The sequence below is a fragment of the Uranotaenia lowii genome, chromosome 3 (assembly GCF_029784155.1).
Source record: "Uranotaenia lowii strain MFRU-FL chromosome 3, ASM2978415v1, whole genome shotgun sequence".
NCBI classification, from domain to species: Eukaryota; Metazoa; Arthropoda; class Insecta; order Diptera; family Culicidae; genus Uranotaenia; species Uranotaenia lowii.
Genome location: NC_073693.1, coordinates 289,963,498 through 289,986,942, shown reverse-complemented (window position 1 = coordinate 289,986,942; position 23,445 = coordinate 289,963,498). Strand labels below are relative to the sequence as shown.

General features: G+C 36.6%; 2 protein-coding genes across 4 annotated transcripts in view; both read right to left on the bottom strand.

Moving 5' to 3' along the window:
* LOC129754320 (uncharacterized) overlaps positions 1–19,303 on the bottom strand; it is a 36,577-nt gene extending 17,274 nt beyond the window's left edge. Inside the window, exons 1-2 of one of the 3 annotated variants that reach the window (XM_055750297.1) lie at positions 19,056–19,303; positions 3,911–4,197 (exon numbers count right to left, since the gene is read on the bottom strand). In XM_055750297.1, the coding sequence (XP_055606272.1) occupies positions 3,911–4,197; positions 19,056–19,099 (331 nt within the window). In that variant the 5' untranslated portion in view covers positions 19,100–19,303. Of the gene's footprint in view, positions 1–3,910; positions 4,198–18,408; positions 18,498–18,915 lie in introns of those variants that run through there. The other 2 variants (XM_055750298.1, XM_055750295.1) reach the window with 2 other exon arrangements.
* Positions 19,304–19,953: 650 nt separating this feature from the next.
* On the bottom strand, positions 19,954–21,904 carry LOC129754129 (uncharacterized). The gene is made up of 3 exons (XM_055749997.1): positions 21,668–21,904; positions 21,303–21,552; positions 19,954–20,757 (listed from the first exon to the last, which is right to left on the bottom strand). Exons 2-3 carry the CDS (start codon positions 21,439–21,441, stop codon positions 20,219–20,221), a joined length of 678 nt encoding a protein of 225 aa, XP_055605972.1. The 5' UTR covers positions 21,442–21,552; positions 21,668–21,904; the 3' UTR covers positions 19,954–20,218.
* Between the last annotated feature and the right edge of the window lie 1,541 nt (positions 21,905–23,445).

Genomic DNA, 23,445 nt, shown 5'->3' with positions numbered 1-23,445 from the left:
ACTATTTAAAAAAAAAATTAAAATATAATTTTTTTTTTCATCAAGTAATCCGATATTTTAGTCGGACTCTTCAAAATAACTCCCCCAGTGTAAATATGTTTGATAGATTTCTACTAATTTTTCCAAGTTTCGTTTCAGTATAACGTGTTTTTCTGAAAAAAAATGAGCTCCTGATGCATAGTAATTTGAGATATACAAGGTAGGCTATTCCGCTCTCTTTCAACGTATTTGTAAAAGGCCCCAAAAAATAGTTATGACACTGGCAAATGTATGGAATTTTTCAAAAAAAATTTTTTTTTCTTAAAATTGACAGTCATTAAAATTATGAGATAAATATGCATTGATGCATATTAGTGAAACGAACAATATTTGGCTTTCCAAAATCGCTAAAAGTAATATGCAACGGGCTTTAGGTCGATTTAAAACTAAAATTTGGTGATTATTTTACCTTTTTTGGTCTTTTTCTTGTTCAGTTTGAACAAAAAATCAAACAAATTGATTTTTTATCACAGAAATATGAAGTATTTTACATCTTTATCAAATTTTGAACATAGACCGAAAAAAACATTCAATTGTTTGCTCTCAAAAAAGAGGGACGGTGATGAAAATTTCTTTTGAATGCTCATTTTTCATTGGTTCAGATCCGAAAATCCAAAGCAAAAAATAGTTTCCGATGAGCCTGAAGAATCAATCTTTAATCTGAGGCCCTTTTTAATGGAATCGAATGGCTATCGATGGAAAAATTAATAATTTTGATTGCCGTTCTATATAAAACTGCCAAATTTTCATATCTATTTTTGTTGGTATGCAAGCATGCTGTGTACATACATGAAGCTTTCAAGTGAGGTTAAGCGCACTGGCCTACCTGTTATTTTCCATGTACTATGCTCCTGATGTAGACTCGAACTTCGTCAATTCTGGACTAGTGTATAATAATTCCAGTTATAAGATAGATGATAAGCTTTAATCTTAGGTTTTGAGATGTGAATTCAATAGGAAACTGTCTGATTTCAACATATGAATTCACATCACAATTCAAATTTTTAAATTCCTTTCACTTATTTCTTCATCCAGATTTTTAAAGAATGGTAAAAATCTTAAATTAATTAACGCTATAAAACGCACAGTTTTGAAACGTTTATTTAATTCAAAAACATATTTATATTCACTCAAGTGCACAATATGCTTGAGCTTAGAAAAAAGCTAAGTTTATGGTCGAGACGTCTCGAATTTTCAAATATCCTCGAGTTTTCCCGGCATTTTTTTTTACCCATTAATATAAAATCCCGACATTTTCCTGCTCCTCCCAAATGTGAACTGTTCTGAAATAAACGACTATAGATTGTAAAGTTTCTGAGAGAAAGTTCAGTCATGATGAAATGAATGTATTTTAGGATTTAATAGGATTGAAAAATCCATAAAAAATTTTCCCGGTTTTGATTTGAAATTCCCGGTTTTTTCCCGGTTTTCCCGGTCTCATTTTAAATTCCCGGTTTTCTCCCGGGTTTCCCGGTTCGCTGGCCACCCTGTTTTAACCATAGAAAACCGCTATGATATATGAGGTACATAATTGTTTCGTGTTCAGACAATAAAAAAGTCTTCTTTCTGTCTGGCTGAACTTGAAAAAGTAGATAAAAACGTTTAAAAATGTATTTTAGAATTTTTTGTCGAAAGTTGAAAATCGGTCACAATTGGGGGCAAAATGAGAACCCCCCCTGGGGGCAGTATAAGCACCATTAGGCGGGGCACGATGCGCGTTTTCTGCCCTAGAGTCTAGCGGCGAATTCAACTAGATGAAGTCAATTGAATTATAGAGCTACAGCTTAACTTGTTTCATCTGATGTTTTGGCATATTGCTAAGGTCCTTGAGAGATAATTAGAGGAATTGGGTTCGATTCCTGATCGAGGGGATTTTTTTTTTCATTTACCGTTCATGACCGATACATTTTGCACTAAACGGTGAGTCGTAGGTTCATCGAACAAATCAATAACAAAATAATGTTTGTCACACGCACTCATACATTATGTTACTGGTGCTTTGTTAGGTGGATGATGCTACTAGCCGTATAATACAACAATCAAATCATGATCATGATCAGATCATGAATGGTAAATGAAAAAAATCACCTCGATTAGTAATCGAACTCGAGTCTTGTGATTACCTCTCCGATTCCATACCAATAGGCTAAATCGATCGATGTAAACTAGTCAAGCTGTAGCTCTATACAGGGTGACAAAAAAGTCCTGTCACACTTTTTTTTGGGGTCACCTGTAGCCTATACGTTGCATCTCTCTGGTGCTATCTCATAACATATATTTTGGAAAACTTCATCTAAAAAAAATGAGAGTTTACTATTGCTTCGAAAATATGGCATTATGAAGTTCATGTTATACTCTATCGATTGACATATTGGAATAAATATTTTAAAAATTTTTTTTCATGTGAGAAACATTTTCAAGTGATAAAAAAAATCTTCAAACTACATTTTTTGTAAATTTTCAAACAAAGTTGAATAACTTGAAAATTGAAATATTTAAAATTTGTTATGATAACAGCATTGTTGTTGTGTTCTGTTTGGCACATTTTTCTAGAACATTTGATATTTGTAAGACATTCTGGATTCAAGATATAGCGAAGGAATCAAGTATCCCCAGGGATCCAGTATCCTCATTCTCCCCTATAGTTTTATTGTGAAAACCTTGCGTTAGGCTGATGTCAAGCTGAGGCGACAAGCATCGCTTTGCGTTCTACGTTCCAATAAGAAAGCAATGCAACGCATTGATATGTCATGCTAGCGCGCTATGGTGCTTTCAAAATTCACTACAAATCATCACTTCTCTACATCGAGTAATGCTTGGAATCGTCTCCTTTCTTTCGAGAGCCATTAAAAACTCATCAGATCATGATCCGGATTGCAAAAATGCCGAAATTTTAACCGACAAAATTTTTTGTTTTTTAGCGGAAACTAAGAATTTATGAAAATTTTTTCGTCGATTAAGATATTACCTATTTAGTTTATTATCACAAATTCGGAGGGATCTTTGAACTATTGTGCTTAAAACCCGAAATCACTGCTTCAAACCGAGAAAACACAGATTCCTATTGGATTTCCTACTTGTCGCGCTTCAAAACACCCTGGCATCAGCTTTGTCGCGCTTTCCAATGCGCTCAGCAAGAAAGGTCGGCGTTTTTTCCATGGAGATTAAATGAGAGCAGGTATGTCGCGTGAACGTGTTGCGTTCTAGGTGCTAGAATATTCTCAAAAAAGGCAGATTGATAAACAGTTTAAAAAAACAGCTACCTTTGAAAAGTCGTCAAAAATTCTGTGTTTCGTGTTATAGAAATCTAAAGATGCCAAAATGTCACAAATTACGTCAACTTTCCATTTCATTTTTCAAAGAATTTCTACTGTGACGAGAACAGCTTTTGCTGTTGATCTATTAAAAATTACGGTTATTACACCATTTTTTACGCTTTTTGTGGCCATGATCTTAAGAATTTTAAATTATAAATTTTGTGTTTTTTACACTCATAAATGAACCAAATTTTATATTTATGGGCAAAACCGGAAGACCACTGGTGCCAACCCGTCAAAAAAATATTACATTAAGTTAAAATTTGCAAAAATTAAAGTTACTAACGGGAACAGAAATTAAGATTTCTGTACGAAAATATTTTTACTGTATGATGATATTTACTAGTAAGATTTTCAATGTTCTTTGATCTCGTTACCGATTTGTTAAGCATCACGGATAACGATCAAATATGAAACAGCTTTTAAGTAATTGAGCAAATCAAAAGGAGGAATGGTAGACGAATTATCAAGTGCAATAAGACAGCCAACTTAACATATGTAGATTATATGTATCAAGCAGTTTTTTTTTAACTTTTATGATTCGAAATACTCACGTGGAATCAGGAATCCTCGGATCTCGTCGTATCCGGTCGTAAAAGGGTCGTACACCCATCGACAGCCAACGAAAAACCTTCGCTGGTAGTCATCGTTCACATCCGGCAGGGATCGGAAGCAATGGGTCCAAAGCCCCAGTCGATCGAGCTTGGCTCCCGTTATCCGATAGTCACTAACCAACCAACTGGGCGTTGCAAAAGCAACCAGTACCGTAACGAGGGCTATCACGAACACTCCCACCCCACAATTTCCGGCCAACGAACGACGCTTCATCGTGGTGATATCACTGTTGAAAAAAGTAAAAATTTGAAATTAAAGATCAGTTCACTGAAGAACTTGTCTATTGATGTGCTAGAATATTTTATGAAATTATCCCAATGTCAAAATATATTCTACAATACTACCACTAAATGTTGTGTCAGGTCGAAAGACTACGATGAACCCCGAAAAATTTATTATCTTGTTTCAAAAATTAAACCTGTCATTTTTTATAATCATTTAAGAAAACTCAGCTATAAAAAAAATCCTCAAAATTCTAAAACACAATAAACTGATGAGCGAGCAAATAGGGAAACTTTTATCGAAAAATTTTCAGCAACCACAACTCTCTTTAAAGCTAACGGAAAGTCGAACTACGAACACTGGAAAACTCTAGCGATAAAAGGTAATCATCCAAGCGAATCGGCATAAAAGTTCTCACGTTATTATGTTGACCTTTCTTTTCCACGTGCAAATTCATTATGCTTATTATGCTGACGTTCTTGCCACAAACAAACAAGACATTATTCACCATCAAGGAATGTATACTTCTTTGAATACTTTCTGTACAAGGGTGCTTTGTGAAGGAATCTTTACACTGGGGAAATACCTTAGAGAATGTTCAGTTTAAGTATAAACTATTTGGAAAAGTTTGTGCCTTTTTCGAAAGTCAAAATCAATCATTTTATTCCACTTCTTTCATAGCATAATAAAAGTAGATATGTATGAGCATTTTGCACATTTGGTACTTTCAACTGAAAGTCTCCCCCATGCTTTTATCATTCGGGAGCATGAAAACCACCCATCCGGAAATGCAGGTTTGCCAAAGGGAATTGCAAAAAAAAAACAGGCTGAGCCCTTCGAAGTAAGTCTTTTCCCAGCGGAGCGTCCGTCTGAATTTTATGTTTAGTTGATTAATATAGTTACTACCCTGCTTAAATACGAATAACTTGTTGCTCGTCTTCTTGTGTGTCTTTATTTTTAGTGCCCCTCTTTTACAATGGAATTCCAGCCCAAACACGCGAAATCTTTGGAAGTTGTCCGACAGGGGTAAAGTTTTCAAATGGGTATTTAATTTTGTTTTCATGTTATGATGTTTTGGCACGTGAATCCATCATGCTTCCACCTTTTGAAGAAAAGGGTAGGAATGATAGAAAATTGCACTAGAAGTGGTACCAAAGTGAGGTTACATTGTAGAGCAATTTATAGTGAAACGAAAAATGATGAATAATTTTAATTAAAAACATTGTTTGGTAGAATTTTTAATATTTTTTATATTTCTAAAAATATTGCATTCTGCAGATTTTTTGAAAGTCGAAATATGGTACTTATACAAAAATGTATGGATTTTCATATTATTTCATGAAAAAGAAGCTTTTCCCAGAAGCTGGCGAATAAAACACACGAACAACACGTGCAACATTTGTGTACCAGAGCAATTTTTCAATTTTTAATTTCATAAACAAAATATAATTTAGTTATTATCTGACGATTACAAAATGATGATGACACAATTTTTTTACATCTAAAGCCAGGGCCGAATTGAGCCATCGGGAGGCAATTTTTCTCGAGGGGCTCCTATAAATCTTTTTTTTTAACAACTAATCGAAAATGAAAACTCTTATAAGAGCTGTTTATTTACAAATTCGATTCGTAATTTATTTAATAACTCTATTAGCAACTGAAATTTTCTAGTTAAGAAAAAATCAAAGAAAGATATTAAAATATTTTTATTTTATCGTTGATAGTTTGGTATGTGCTTCATCGAAAGCAGGATGAATATCTCCCTCATAACAATTGGAACATTAAATTTCAGACTTAGAATCCAAAGTTTAAAAACAAAACCAAAAAATTAAATGCAATGCATATACAAAGTTGAGAAACAAAGTTACAATAAAAACCAATGATGGAATTGACATATTTTTAATTAAAAATTTAAATTTTATATCAATTTCATATTCATAAACACAAAGAAACACCGTTTTAAAGTGATTCTTTGAAATTTAAAAAATGTGTTGCGGAAATTTAAAAAATGTGATGCAAATTACTATTGGAAACAAAAAAAAATTGTCAAATTGTTATTCTAAATGTGACAAAACATAAATTTGGAAACATCAGTTATTATTAAGAAAATCAGATGAGTTTAGAAGTTTTAACAAAAATTTCGAGTTCCCAAAATTAAGAACCCCCAAAATTAACAACCCCCAAAATTAACCACTAAACATAAAAAACAACACAAGACTTGAAAAAGTCGATACATTGAATCTCCACTTGTATTGAAAACAATTTAGGAATGATCAATTGGAAAATGATATGCTAAATTCAGGATATTTACTTCAGTAAGAATTTTTTTTAAAATAAATGCAGATCAGAATCAATAAAAGAAAACTTCAGTTGGAAAAAATTGAATTTGAATTTTCAATGGAAAGGATAGAAATTAGAATGGAAATTCAATAAAGAATCTCAGTATGGTCGTTTAGACCAATTTAGGCAACTGAAGATTTTTTTTTATTTAATCTTCAATGTTTTTCTTCAAGTTCTTCTTATTTTTTTTTCAAATTTCAATAATTCTCGGCGTTTGCTCTGATATTGTTAGGGTAAAATTCAGGATTGTTTTTTTGTTGAGTCTTTAAATCAATTTAGGTAAACAAGAATTATAAATCCTCACAAATAACGGTAAAGTTTAAATTTAAAGCAATCCCAAGTAACCAAAAGTCACATATTTACTTGAATTAAGGCTTTGAAAGTAAAATATTGGCTGGCAAAGAGAATCAACTGCCCAATTCCTTTGAGTGAACTATATGTACTTATTAATGAACTTGGAAGTTGCAAAAGTAATTTATATGTACGCTGTAAGGGACTTGAGTCTCATATAGGGCACAAAAGTGCTCAAAACGGGATTTACTAAGTCACAAAAAGTGCATTGAGGTGGTTTCGTCCGAGCTGACTGGCTGGCTGGTTGGGCGGGTGCGCCTGACGGTATGCTGCAAAATCATATCACCACTTCGAGTTTTAGTTTCAGTTAGAACATCATCTAGGCGTGGGCTTGTGGTTGCGTGTTCGATTCTCACCACGAAGGTCAAGGTTCGATCCCCAAGCCAGGCAAGTTTTTTTTCAATAAGTAATTTGATATTTGAGCGATCATTTTGATGCGATATATGTAGGGAATGTAAGAAAGAAGCAATTGAGCATCAAATTGAACAAATTTCGTCAATCCGCAATTTGTCAAGTTTGGAATCCAGCGCGTGGCTTCATGGCGGAACCATGTACTGAACTTAGTAAGTAATCAAGATAAGGTTATGTGCAGTTGAGATAGAGAGAATTTTTAGCTCATTTAACGATTTATTTTGATACTGAATTAAAAGGCCACTGGAAGCTAGATAGAAGGTCAAAGAAACTTGTTTTGGAACTTGAAAGTATCAATAAGAACTTAAATTTTGAGCTGCATAGAACGTACTTCATATCAATGATGAGGCTGAGTATGCTTTTTTGTACCTGGTTTATAGGACTTTTGGTTGCTTGGGATATACCTTGCAATTGTGCAAGATATTTGAACTTAAATAAAATGGGCGATATTTTATTTTTTTTCTACCTATTTTTTGCTTCAAATCTTCATTCAAAAACTTATAATTTGTTCAAATGTCGACTGAGCTAATAAAAAGTCGCCGTAAAAGCCTTGAAACATATCCTTATTTTCCTAGATTTATACCTACACAGAAAAAAAAAAACCGAAAACTCGAATTTGGCTAAATTTTCAAGCTAGCTTTATCTAAATTTGTTTTTATTTAGAAGTTTGAAAAACAATTTTAACGTTGATGACGTGTTTCGATAAAAATAATGTAATTTGTATTATAGATCCCGTTCGTTTTTGGCAACACGCCCGTAAATTTTATGTTGCCAAAGTCGAATGTTGCCAAAATCGAACGGTTTTTTTGTTACTTTTTTATTTTTGATTTTCATTTCAAATTAGTCAAAATTGATGTAAAACCTTATCTTAGCATAAAATTTTTCAATTTGGCTCAATTATAGGGACCATTCAAATATTACGTAACGCTTTTAGGGGGGGAAAGGGTACAGAAGCTTGTTACGCTTTGTAGATTTTGCTTAGAATTTTTGAGACGAATGTGTTACGTAGGGGAGGGGGGGGGGGGGGAGGGGGAGTTGAAAATATTCGAAAATTGCGTTACGTAATATTTGAACGGCCCCATATAAATTTTGAGCAGTAAAACATGGAAAAATTCATGTTTTTTCTGTTTAAAACTATTATAATTAAGCCGAATTGAAAAATTTCATGCTAATATTACGTTTTACATTAATTTTGATTAATTTGAATTGAAATAAAAAAATAAAAAAAAATGACCAAAAAAATCGTCTTTTTTGGATGTTGCCAAAAACGAACGGTTTTTGCTCGGATGTTGCCAAAATCGAATGTTGCCAAAATCGAACGGGGTCTGTATTATTCCTTTTGATTATTTTTTTAATTATCACTTATTTCTGCTTAGATTTTTTCGGCGTAAGTGCCCCCCGCTTAATACGGCCATGCTGAAGCTAAAGTTTCTAATTCTCATTAAAAATTGAAAAGTCGAGCAATAGATGCCTTAATTCTAACATTTAAAAAAAAACAAAGTGGAAATAATTTGCTAAAAGTTATTCGCAATAAATTTTTAGGACCCATTGAAGTTGAAAAGCGATCAATGTTATCGCAGTTGATGGTAGCTATTATGATTGTTTAAAAATAAGTTGAAAAATATTGATACTAATTTTTTAATTTTAAGACCCTTCAAAAATCATTTTGACTTAAATTTAAAAAATATGTACCTAATCCAAAACCCCAAAAAGGATGTAAGCTTAAAAGATCATACAGTTCAATTTTTACGCAGAAAAACATAAAAAAATCAGTTATAGAAGAAAACATAAAAGCTTTTAAATAAGCATCGAATGTAGTAAACCTTTGACATTCACGAGTTCATGTGAGCGTATCGACGCCTATTGATTGAGACTTCTGGAACCTGTATATCAAGTACACTTTCAGTTCTTCTTAATCGCTTTTTTCAGATTACACTAAGGTTTTCTTTCATACTGTTATACGTACCGCGTAAAAAAAAACCATGCAAAAAAACCGTGCCAATTCCCTTAAACCTTATAAAAAAAACCATGCTAAGTGCGGAAAACCGTGTTAAAAAAACCTTTTAATTTCTGCAGCTCTGAAACTTAAAACAATACGACATGTAACTTGACACTACCTGAGACCTGAGACTTGAGACTTTAGACATTAGACATGAGACCTGAGATCTGATACCTGCGCTGCGAACTGGTACCTGAGACTTGAGACCTGACAATTGAGACATGAGACCTTTGAACTGATACCTGAAGAAATGAGACTTTCGACACGACACTTGAGACCTGAGATCTGAGACCTGCGACATGAGACCAGACATAAGATCTGAGACCTGAGACATAAAACATGAGACCTGGGACATGGAACCTGAGACCTGAGACTTGAGACATGAAACCTGAGACATAAAACTTGAGACCTGAGATATGAGATTTGAGACCAGAGACATGAAACATAAGACACGAGAAATTAGACCTGAGACATTAGACCTGAGACATGAGACATGAAACTTGAGACATAAAACATGAGACATGTCTCATGTGTCAAGTCTCATTCGAAATTCGTAATCCTTAGAATTAGTACTGGAATTCTAAGCTCGGAAGCTAGAAATTAGAATCTAATTTCTGAATCTGTAATCGAAAGAATCTTAATTTTTGCTCTTAATTATTTAGCTGAATCTTAATTCGTTTATAAAATCAAGCATATTAAAAAATCTATAATAATATACTGTATTGGGATTTTTCTTCAATCTTGATTGAAATAGGCATTTTGAAGCCACAATTGACCGGTTGTTTTCCGTCAATATATTCTCTCTTATATCTAATGCTGCATGCTAATTATGAGTCACCGCTCAGTAGTACGCGATAGCAAAATAACATTAAACAACTAATCTTCCGATGGGAATACAAAACTGCCATCAAACAATGCAACCATCTATCTATCTCGTTGACTCGACTCGACTGTAGGAAATAGAAAAAACTGTCTGCATCTTACATGCAAAATAATGCAACCACACATCTCCTCTAACTAGTCACGGAACCGAGGGAAATAATAGTAGGTTCGTCGCAATTTGTACCTACAATTTTTGTTTCAATGTCAAGCCACCACATCACCATCTTTGAGCAGAAACCACATCCAATCAACAACAGCACGTTTTCTTATGCGATTTTTATCTTTTCTACAATTCCCACACCATTTGCAGTTTTCTTCGAGCCAACGGACATGCGATTTGCGGACAAACCCTTCGTGGCCTCACCGGCGAACGCGCCCAAGGCCATCCGATTCGTCACTCCGAATCTGTACGAGCTACGTCAAATGGCCCGAGCCCTTGGATATCGGCCAGCCTTCGTTAGCGATAAATTGGTCGAGCAGTACTCGGGATTGGAGGAACTCTTGAAGGAAGTCCAGGAACTGGGAACATTCGTCAACCGTTCGTTGGACAATGTGATCGTTACTCTGGGATGCTTTGGAGTCGCCATCATTCGGAAGGCCTCGGCTGACCAATGTTTCTTCGATGGTGCTGGGGTTTATCGGGACCCGACTTATTCAGATTCCCAGGTTCGCTTCTACCCGGGTCGTAAGCTGGAGAAAATTGTCAACGTTTCCGGAGCAGGCGATAGCTTTAGCAGTGGCTTTGTGGCTGCCATGCTCGAAGGTCTTCCAGAACCGGTTTGCGTTAACGTGGGTTTCGAGGCAGCCTGTCGTGCGTTGGGGTCCAAGGGAGCTGTTGCACCGGAGTACTTCGACCGGGATCACCCCTGCTGGAAAGTCCCGATAAAGCAGGTCCCGTTTATCACTGTCAAGGGGTAGACCGCCCAATCTACAACGTACATCCGGTCGGTCGGGTGATAGGCAAAACATTCAAGAAACTGCATTTAAAAGCGCCGTGTGCCATTCCGTTTGATCCATTTTAACTTGTACCCCATGTACCAGGTCTAATTATCAGGAAATTATACTATACTTTTTTCTTAATAGTTTGTGCTGGAACGTAGTCATATTGTTGTTTGATGACCACCAATCCCTATGCTGAATATGCGGGTCTTGAAATAGGTCTCACACAAACTGCGCGGGAATAACAAATCAGCTATAGCTATCCAAAGGTGGAAATGCAGTGAACCATATACCACAGCCAGCCAACCAGCCAAGGGCACTTGCTTGCTAGGATCTAAGGGCGTGTTAGATGGATGGATGTTCCGGTTGCATGAATGTTGGGTGACCCTTTCGTTACAGTAGGGTGGTTGACGCTGTAGTTTTATTTGTTTATTCAATTAGCTGTTGGAGCAAACTCCCATGGTAAGATATTTCTTTCTACCTCAAGAAATTGCTGAAGGTACATAAGTGGATTTAGGCAGTTAAATTAATGCAGCTAATTTAATTTTAACATTTCCAATAAATGATACATTGACATCAGCATTGTGCAACAGATCAAGAAGCGAACTCTTAAAATGTTATGGAAAAAATGATACAAATAAAGTTTTAGGTTCTTCTCAGTAATAATTTCAAGTTAGGTTGTGCTTTTAAAAATTCTCCTAATTTTTTAAATAACACGCAGCGAAAAGTAGTGCCATTTTCGTCAAACAGTCGACACATCTTCATTAGCTTCTGTTTGGTGAACGGGACGGCGGGAAGCTTTTCCGCGCAATAGCCAGACAGCACCGGAATCATAAGATCCGGCGTAGGAAAGTCTTGACAGCTTTAAGAGGGCAAACGATAGTAGAGTCCTAGGTAGGTCTTTCAAAATCAATTTAATTTCAAATAAACCAACCTAACAAACTTTTTCAGGGCAACCATTCGTCCAACAAATCCCTTCCGATCCGGTCTAAGGAGACATCTGGCGCCGAAACCCTTCATGAGTTGTTCGAAAGGAACTGTCGCCAACAAACATCGTTCAGTAAGTACTTTCCATTTTATTGTTAGCATTATTTAGCTTAATATCGTTTTCTGTGACCTTCATAACAAGAGAAGCATTTTTGTCATAAATTTGTATTATGTGCGCTATGTGAAAATTTCATGTATACATTTTGTTCTCCTCTTTATTTACAGATGTACCGGTTCAAAACTCTAATTATAGGGAAAATCGATAATGTTAACATGAACTTTCTAAATAAATAAAATGTTTTAAACCATAATTGATTTTTTTTATTTCCAATAGGACGAAAATTAACATTTAGTACTAGAATTTTTAGAAACAAAAAGTAGAATTGAAGAACAAATGATTTTGAAATGAAACCCAAATACCGTTGGAATAAACGAAAAGTTCATAAAATTAAACGAAAAGGCTTTTGAATCATAAGCATTTTGTTTTTAGAAACAAAGAAAAAGTTTTGATTCAAAGGAAAGCATTTCTTCGAAACAATAGGAAATGCATTTGAATCAAAGGAATTTTTTTGTCCCAAAATCAAAGGAAAAAATCCTTTGTTTTTGCGGCACTTTCCTTTGAATCTAATTTCTATTTTTCTGCGTGAAGATCAAGTATTTTCAAAATCAAATTAGGTCATTCGTAATGCAATCTTTAAAGATTAAGAAAATCAATAACATAATTAAATAGAGGCATTACAACACAATCAAAAGGAAATTTTACATCTTTTTGTTCTTAAACGTGTTTTCTTTGAAATTTGGCAAATACCATACTCGTACAAATTATCGATACACCTTCGTGATTGTGACGTCACAAAACATTCAATATGGCTCTCGGCACTACCTTCTTTAAATATTCCTTGGAGACCCTCAAAGTTCATGAGATCTTTAATTCATTACTTTTTTATGGATGCTTCATGAAAACCGAGACAAACTCCCCAACATCCCCCTCCCTGTCTTTTGTAACTCAACTGATTTGTACAAAATTTATAAGGCTATGATCATTTAGTATCCGGGCACTTTATTTCGGTGATAGCTACGTTATTAGAGCTCGGATATGCAAAACTTTAGCAGCGTTGTGTTGGTTATAAATAGGACTATCTTGCCTATTTTTGCCAGATTTTTAAGTTGATGTGTGTTTGAGATATTTACGATGCAAAAAGACATAGTAAAAATTATTTTGCACAAATTTGCACCTTCTGCGCATTTTGCGCCTCAGAAACTCTTCATTTTCGACTTGAAAACTCATAAACTGTTGATTTTTTTCTGATTCTTTTTTGGACCGAATGGTTAAGAAGTATAAGGAGCCACTCTAGAATCCACAAATCAAGCATCGGAATGGAACCCTTGATCTTAAATATGGTAAAAAGTCTATGGTTATTGGGGATAACTGAATGCAGACCCCTTAAATAATGCAATTAATCCATTTCCGTTAGTCAAAAAGTGTTTTCCGACTAGTAGACACCTAGTAAATAACTAATAGTGAACAGTTTCTAAGATTGCAACATGTGCAACCGGTTTTTACGCAATGTAACAGATGTGTCCTGATCAGGCTTGTAAGTGGTCACCATCGTTTGAATTTTTCCGGAGACTACCACCCCACATCGTTCGTGACAATCGTGGAGAGCGCAATCGTTTGATCGGAGAGCAAAAAAATGTCAAATGAAATTTTGATCTTTTTTGTGGTTAGTCGTTTGACTTTCATCCCTCTTGCGTAGATAATCAAGATAATCATTCCACATTGTTCGACCAACACATCCAAACATCACCCGGCGCTGCAGAGTGACGAATTTTTTTTCAACAGGAGGGAGTGAATAGAAAAGATTGCATTTGCTTATTAAGTTTGTACGTTCTGCTGCGTGAAAGAGATAGGCGATGTCGTAAACTGTCGGGAATGATGGTCGTTTGACCATCAAATTATCCCTCTCGTGTACCAAGACACGAAATTTCGTTCGACAATCACACAAAGAAGAATGAATGTCGTTTCGTTTGATGGTAGTCGACTGTTCGGCAAGTTTCGGTCGCATTCGTTTGATGGCACGAACAATGATACTCATAAAAGCAGGCTGTGCGACTGTCAGAGAAAATGTCGATGGTTTACAAGTCTGGTCCTGATGGACGAAGAAATTTATGTAAAAACCGAATTTAAGAGATCAAATTTTTCTAGATGCCTACTAATGAAAAGGTTCCAACCAGATTCCAATTGCTTTTTCCAGGTGAGTTTGTGTAAAATAGCATGATTTTGCAAAGGTTTTACTTCTGTGATAAAAATAATAGATCAATACATGACTGACACAAGTGTGCAAAGATTAAAAAGAGATTTTATGAAAAAGTAAGATTATTTCTTGAAATCATTGATAAATATATTTTTTTTATATTTTTATATTAAATGTCATATTTACACCTTCATTTCCTCCATAGAAAGTTTTTCGATCAAATGAATAGTTTTTAAAATACAATCGTTTGTAACTGCCCGGATACTAAATGATCATAGCCTTAGTTTTGGAAACCTCGTAACATAATTTAAATAGGATATGAGTACCGATATGAAATTGACTTTTCGATGCTCATAATTTCAAAACTAAAATTTTGCGTTAACATATCCAGTGCGAGTTTAATTTAGGCGTTAAAAATCTGAGAAATGCAGATGGACAAAAAAATTTAAAAAAAAGTTACGTTTGAAAATTTGTCCAAAATTCTAATTTTAATTCTAAATTTAAGAATCTAACCCAAGCCCTCGAAAGTCCCATCCTATGTAGCATGGCACAGCCTGTTTGCAGCGAACTATCTCGCATCATAACTTGATCCAAATCTCATGTTTACTAACTCTAAACTGCCTTTGAGCGGACTGTTCCAAGGGAGTGAAGGAACTAGCTAGTAGAGTAACTAGTACGGTTCAATTAGGGTAAGGATGGTTTGCTCCGCCGAAAGAACAATCTATTGCCAATAATCAGCAAGTTTGGCCATTATGATGTGGAATGCTCCATAGGATGTGTAGACGAACCCGCCCTCTCTCGGCGGCCCTCAAAAGTCCCATATGTACACTCGTGTCTCCAAAGTCCGAATTTCGCCGGACAAAGGTTCCAAAGGGAATTGGTACCGAGTTTCCTCGAATGTGAGCATGAAAGTTACAAAAGGTTCCTCAAATAGCCTTTTTGTGACACGGCAATCGCATCACTCAGTATTAAAATTACAAATAGGACTTCAAATAGCCTTCTATGGACTCGAAGTTCCAAAAAGTTCCTCAAATAGCCTTCTTTGTGACATGTCAATCGCATCCATTCAGTATAAACTTACAAATTGGGTCTCAAATAGCCTTCTATGGACTTGAAGTTCCAAAAAGTCCTCAAATAGCCTTTTTGTGAAAGACAATCGCATCCATTTAGTATAAAAAGTTACAAATTAGGTCTCAAATAGCCTTCTATGGACTCCAAAAAGTTCCTCAAATAGCCTTCCGAAGGCTATTTGAGGAACTTGTCCGCCATTTCATGTATATGAAATGTGAACGAACATCACAAAAGGGAATAAAATCAATAAATCATTTTTGTAGCTAGGAAATTGTTGAAATGTATAATTTATATTGAAATTTCAACTGAGAGAAATTTAAAGCTAACTCGCAAAGGATTGTTTTTGAAAATAGTAAATTTTTTGACTTTAAAAAATTTCATGCAACTGTATTAACTAATCACGAATTTATCACACATTGAAATTCAGGAGGACCTGCGTACACTCGGAGTATTCGAGCGACGAGTTCTAGTTAAGAACCATCTTTGGCGGCGTACAGGAGGACGGAGTGTGGAGGCGAAGGATGAACCACGAGCTCGCGCGACTCTACGGCGAACCCAGTATCCAGAAGGTGGTGAAGGCTGGCCGGATACGCTGGGCGGGACATGTTGCGAGAATGCCGGACGACTGTCCTGCAAAACAGGTATTCGCTACGAATCCGGTAGGAACAAGACGAGCGGGGGCGCAACGAGCGAGGTGGTCAGACCAAGTGGAGCGTGATCTGGCGAACGTGGGGTGCCCGAGAACGGTTGCCATGGACCGAGTGAATTATAAGAATTATGTTCGTCAAGTTATGTCGTGAGACGGTATACTATGTAAAATAATGAAATTCAGTTGAAGCAATTCATAAATTCAATATCAAGATTAACTAAAGAATTTGTATAATTTATGCTTAACAGTTATCAACATGGAATCCCATTTTTTTTAATGTTTGATTAATATGCCGTTTCGTAATGTTTCAGAGTGATAATTAACATGCGTCTTCGCTGCTGGCTGCCCTTGCTATCATATCGAAGGGTCGCGGTTCAAATCTGGGATCAGGAGTAATTTTTTTCATTAGGTTGTTGATTGCTTGAGTAAGCAAATCAAACAAATGTGTAGCAGAACGGCGTAAGTGAGATGAATTGAGATGATGGGAGGAATAAAGATCGATGCCGAGGAAACCGGCAGCACCACATGAGCTGGTGGAGACCAAAGTAATAGAGAGAAGATTTTTTTGCTGATTAAACGATTACTTGTTGGCTGAACAGAAGGCCGTTAAATCTGTTATGGAACTTCAAAATTTCAATAAGAACTTTAATTTTGGGCTGAATAAAAAGAACTTCAGCACATTGATTATACTTTTTTTTTTCTTTATTATAGAGACTTTCAGCCTCAGGCTGGTTCGTCTCCACGTTGATTATACTGATAAAGCTGTGTTTGACCTTTTTAACGAGATTTTTGGTTGCTTGGGAATGTTGCCAAAATTTGTCAAATAACGTCAACTTTCCCGTCTACCGTTCAAATTTTTTCTTCTGCGACTGAAACAATTTTGACGGTTTTTATATTGAACAGTAGCGATTTTTTTGGTATAAATCCATATGTGTAAATTACACGCAGATTTTAACTTCAGCTTGTTTATGCACTTAGTTTGATTTTCTGAGCATTTAAACGCTGTACTACAGTCTAGCACTGCCATACAGCTGGTTTTAAAAAAAAAATCATGTTTTAAAACTTACTTAATGCAATCATCAACTAGTTTTAATAAATTTAAATTTTAGGTTATTCTTCTTTTTGCCAGCGTATTTTCGTTGAACCAATCGTTCTTTACGCAAAATAAATTATTCTATTATCAGTTCTTAGTGACACATTATGGTTCCAGGTCTCAAAATATTGATTACAGACACAGTTTGGAGTCACCCTGAGGAAAATCAAACTTACTGAGAAAAATTTTCTTCGAACTCAAGTGTGGCGTTTGAGAAGGCAATTTTTTTTTGTGTTGTATGGATATAGGTCACTGACTGGTCAGTTTCAAAAGCAGTGAGCGGCAAACAAAGGTCTTGCGCGAACGACCAAAGAAACTTTTCAGAACGAAAACAGACTGTAGAGTTCCTCTCTGAATGATTGCTTCTATGAAAAATCAAAACATTGATATTTAAAACAAATCAGGAAAAAATCTGAAGGAATAACGTAATAGTCTTCTTTAATGCGAATTTAGTTCTCAATGGAAACTTAAACCGTCATCAAAGAAATTGTTTCTAATTTGCAACAAACTAGTTTTTAATGACTTGAGAAACGAGTAGAATGAACTCGACCCTATGACAGCGCAAGGGAGCTGATTAAAGAAAAAACTTCAACTAAGAGAATCACCGTTTTGCGCCATTACAGTAGCGCAGAATAGAACACGGACGAATAATCAATATTTAATTTCGCTCATAAATTATTCAACCATTTTACTTTAGTTTTCTACCGTGCTTTTGTTTTCCAACAACATACTGGCCTAGCTGCAAGTCCGGTACGTTTTTTTCCGTACCCCGTTGAACTGCAAATGTTATATTTAATAGTTAGATCACTGTCGTTGATTTTCGCTTGATTCCAATCAGCGGCGATGTTTTTGTTTTGAATTTGAAAAAAAAAACTAACTGTAAACTTGTGTTTACAGTGAACACGAGAAGCCAAGTTGTTTGGACGTGATTTTCCTCCTCCGCTTATCAGTTAGGGAAAATACGCTCGTATCTGCATGAGAAGACGCTTCTTTTGCAGCAGTTCCATCTTTGTTACGGCTTTCCGGTCCCGGGAGTTTGATAGCACAGCTTATTTAACCTGTGCCGTAACAGCTTGGAATAACAGTTTACAATTAGTTCGTGGTAAACAATTTGATGCCCTGCTCACAAAAGATTCCGTTCATTGTCATATCTCTCGAAGAACATCTCCACTAGATGGGTGCATTTAATTCCCGAACGGTAATCTTTCTATTAACACTAATTGAATGGCACTTATGACCTGTGTGGTTGTTTTCTGGGGCGCGATTTATAGAAATATTCTTCGTCCGTTCTGGAACGTCCTCGTCGATACATCGAAATCAAGAAACTCTTTATTCGAGCTGGAACAAACTAATACATCTGTATATCGGACAGGTTACTCATCCAGCGACTTGAGAAAACACGTCCCCCGCACACGGTACCATAGCTACTCCACACGCCCTCCTCTGGATATAAACTAGGCTTTAAATGAATTTCAATCTCCACAACCAACCAAATAATACATCTATTATCGACTATTTTCAACTACGTGCGAACAGATTAATACTTCAAGGGCTTAATAAGAGAAGGTTTCACTAAAGCTTCTTATTCTTTGCAACACAACGCACTTGTGCAACTTTGTGATGTCAAATTTTTAGGCTTTCTTCTAAGGTTATTTTTAAACCACGTAGGGCCCACCGCCATCTTTCCGACCTTCTTGACACAGAACTAGCTACAGTGAATCAACCCATTAGCACTCCCCACATACTTCACTCAACGTGGTGAATGGATTTATAAAAAATTAACACCGACGCGTCACCACCAGATTGATTTTATTCTAACCGACACGGATGCTGCAGTGATACTAACTAAGCTTAAAAATCTCCCAAAAACGCAACGCAAACTTACACTGTCTTGGCACGCCCAGATATCAGTTCCGAATTCGCTTGCATTACACGACGGATACCGTGGAAAGACGACGCGACGCAACAACATAAAGAGTAGCACAAAACGACCCTCTTCGATGGTTGCCCCCCACTCGATTGAAATTGGAGACAGGCTTGTGTCTTTTAGGTGTCGTTGAAGCCGTACGGTACGACCCAGGTGAACGATGGAGCGAAAACAACTGCCGCCTGATGGGCCTACAAAGGCAGCCTATAGTCAGTCGTCGACTCGCCAGTCTCCACAAACTGGACGGCGAACTGGCCAATACATATAGCAACTGTAAAATATAGGTACAACACACTACAGCGAGTCAGTTGGTTAGTCAGTCAGCCAAACATTCGGTTGGTGTGGGAAGGCAACAGACCGCGTAACTATTCCCCAACACTCGAGGCAGCCCGTCACACTACACAACACAGTCTTACAGACCGATCGCTGAGGTCGTTCGGTGTGCGTGACTGCCATCATGAATGAACTGGATGGGTGTTTGAGGTGTGTCACCTGTATGATTCTTCACTCCAATCCGTGTTGGTTATTGGAACTTGCTTTGTGCATGTGGATAGTTTTGATCGAATGAACCTACTTTAGTTGTGTTGCGCTTACCTGTGTATAGTTTCGGATATACAGGTGTGCACATGCACCCGAGGTACCAACTTAAGGCATTTGAAAATTGATCTTATTGACAGATGGCTCGGCACAAACTATTTCGGAATGTCATTAACAGTCTAGACAGCGATCATCTGAAATAGATTTTGGATTAATATCAAGCAACTAATGAATGATCACTGATTTTACCTTCAATCTGATAGTAGATTTCTAACTATCAGTAAATCTGGGAATTTTCTTTTCATGATTTTTTCTACGGTTCTTCTTTAATAAAAACATCTTTTATTCGTCCATTTGGAAATGCTTCTCGAGTAATAGCAACTTGAAAAAATGGTTAGTCACCGGACGGAATGTTAAGCATTTCAATACTACACGATCGTTTGAAACTTACATTTAAGGATGATATTCATTTGTTACTCATTCGCTGAATTTTGTTGTTCTAATCCTAATCTATCCTATTGTATAAAATAAGGCAAACTCTTAAAAATTGTTAAAGATCTCTTCACTACGAGATTCTTTAGATTTTAGATATCGGTGTGTCCACCATGATATTTTCGTTCGTCCATGGTATAGGCGGCCATTTCGGCATTAGCTATGTTGTTCAGACGTCGATAGGTTGCTCTCCGCGCTTCCACAATAAACAGAATACCGGCCGGAAACAGGGCAAACACTCCGATGACACCCAACGCGAAGGCCCATCCCATTCCGTTGTGTTCCCAGTTGGGCATCCAATCGCGACTATCACCATAGCAGCCAAATGTCAAAATAGCTATGAAGCCACAAATCGCTCCTACTACCATGGTCGTCCCATTTGTTAGCAACAGCATTATGTAGCGATCGTTGTCCCGGGAACATCCAAGGTATATCAGGGTCATGATGACGCCCATGAGTAGCAGGGTGAAGCAAAGCGTGAAAAAGAATTGAACCGCAATAAAGAATCCGGGCAGTATGTAGTCATGCAGGATGTAATATTCCTCCTCGAAAATCCACATGCATCCATTGAACCGGGTATCGTAAAACCGGTGGATGTCCTGGAAATCGTAGAGGCACAGCTCCCATAGTCCTAAAATAGAAAGACAATTACTCATTACGACTAACATCGAAACATTTCGGATGCGCTTTGTAGAAAAATCTGAGGATTGTGAATACATATGTAACAAAAAGCTTCATTTTATATAAGGCTTTAAATTTTTTCTAATTGAGCTCAAAAAATTTTTGTGTTATTAAATTTTTATTTTTTGAAAACTGCATTTCAATACTTTCAACCAAAACTCGAAATTGGATCTGAGCAAAAAAAAATCATAATTAAAACTCAGCTAATAACAAATCTCTATCAACTCAGACTTCAAAGGAAAATACAGACACAAATCAAAGATTCGTAAGTTAAATGGTCAACATAGAAATCTGATAGTTTCGTGTAGAAACTTTCAAATTCATCAAAGTTGGCAAATCAACAAAACATATTTGTTTACTATTTGCTTCGTGTCCGTGATGACAAATTAACAACCCCGTCTTTCATTCCACATCTCTCCTCTTTATCCACCAAGAGCATCATTACTGACACACCCTACCCGAAATTTCTTTGCAAAAGAACCCCGATCAACTTACCGAGATTTGTAAATTTGGGTCGATCCAGCTTCCCATCGGTTTGCAGCCAATACGGGGACACGAACGCTATCAGGATAAACAGAAAGGCTAAGGCCGTAAATCCTACGGCAAACTTGCCAGTTTTGGTGCTAGCTCCCATCTTTGAAGGCCACGCGTCTATGATGGATCCGCGGAACGAAACCAATTGGAACAACCTGCCTGACTGTGACAGACAGTCAAGTCTTGTGAACTGCGATGAATCAGTGGAACGCTGCAATGAATGAACAGAGAAGGCATAAATGAACACTGTTGTTGATGTTTTTACTTTCAATTCATAAAGGTTGGTAGCAACTATTGTACTCTTTGAACTTATTCTTTACAATTACCCGTTCATTCGTGGTTTGTTTTGCAGAGGTGAGCGGTCAGTGTTCCGAGCCGGTGTTATATCAATAAATAATAAGGAATACTCAAAGAACCTTCTTATTAAGGCTAATCAGAATCACAAATTAACACCGATGGCCAACCAGAAGAAGGAACAATCGGGATTCATCAAGACCTACCTGATTCTGTATAATGTTGTTCAATTTTTCGGGTATGTATTGATAAGAACATTTGCTATCTGTTGTGATTGGTTCATTTGAATGACTGAAGTAATACCGTATTCGTTTTCACCACCCGAAAGTTTTGCACCATCCACGCTGAAAACGAGCATGAATCGAGTTTTGCACTCTCCTTTGAAGGTGTGCGTGAAATCGGCAGTGTCAACAAAAAACATCAAGCTGTCAAAAATTTATTACAGCTGGTATTTTGTTTTCGTTTTACTTCGAAAATTGAAATGAAATTTACTTTAGTTGATCATTGTCTTTTAAACAATATGAAAATTTTAGCATGAATTTATGTATTATGTTGAATTGTTAAGATTTCAGATTTATTTTGCTTAGTAGATTCGCCTCTGGCTCTGATGAACTGCAATATCGGCTGATTCTGGGCGGTCTATGTTTGCTGCTGCTAGACTGCAGTTACCCCAGCTTGAAGGTAACTGCAACTCGCAAATCCTTCGTTCGAGTACCTATTTCCATTTAAGATTACAAAAAAAAAAAAAATTCTTGGAACTCGGATCGCGGAAGTCGGGGAAGAAAATTTTGCTAACAGACCGAAACGAACGAAATTCAAGCTCCCAATGCGGGTGTAGTATCGAACTACCGTTTTTGAAGGGCAACGGGTGGGAATCCGGGACTTGGCGCAACCGAGCATCGTCACCCTAAGGCACAGCTCGAAGCTTGCTGGTAGCAGAGTAGCTTCGATGCAGCTGAACGCTTCTTGCTGTGAAGACCAACTTATATGACCCTCCCGAACAAGAATACTTTTCGGTTTGGGCGATTCCACCAGATCTTTGGGTTGGCCTTTTTGCACTCTGATTTGCTGCTCTTTTTCGGCATCGCCTGGAACCGACTGCAGCAAGCCTTCTGGACACATTTCTTCTAGGGAGCGTTGTTTGCTTTGGAACGTGCCATCCAGGTGAAATTCTCCGCCTCTGTTGGAAACGACACTGGTATTGAATCCGGAACAAGTTTCCGTTCTTCGGGATAAAAAGAGAAAAAAACAGCTCGAACGCAATTTTTGCGGTATAGAAATAAACCAACCAGCTGATATTTGTTTACATCGGGAAGCACGTGTTTTCAAAATTCATGATAGTATTGGTGAGAGCGCAAGCAACACCAAATATTTTCAGAGTGTTCCACCGTCCACTTTATGGTGCACTACCAGTGCACTACTTATCGTGAAAACGAGCATGAAAACGATAAAAAGTGCACTACCGGTAGTGCACCGGTGCACCACCACTTGAAAACGAATTCTCTATAAGATAAAGAAATCGAATGCTGCATTACGTGATAATCATTTGGAACTCTGACCTGATAAAAAAACAAGATAACACTGTTGAAAAAATTAGTAAAATAAAGCAATCCCTTAAAAATGATTGAAATTTATGAAAATTCTTACCTACCTATCTATCTGTTCTGGTAAAAGCTAACATAATTACAAATGAGTGCTTTCAGAACAAATATTTGATTAATAATAAAAACGTTCACCGGAGTGGTAAAAAAGCTTCCACGGCAATGCACAGTCGATCGATACAGTCAAAATCTCTTCCATTATCAGCAGT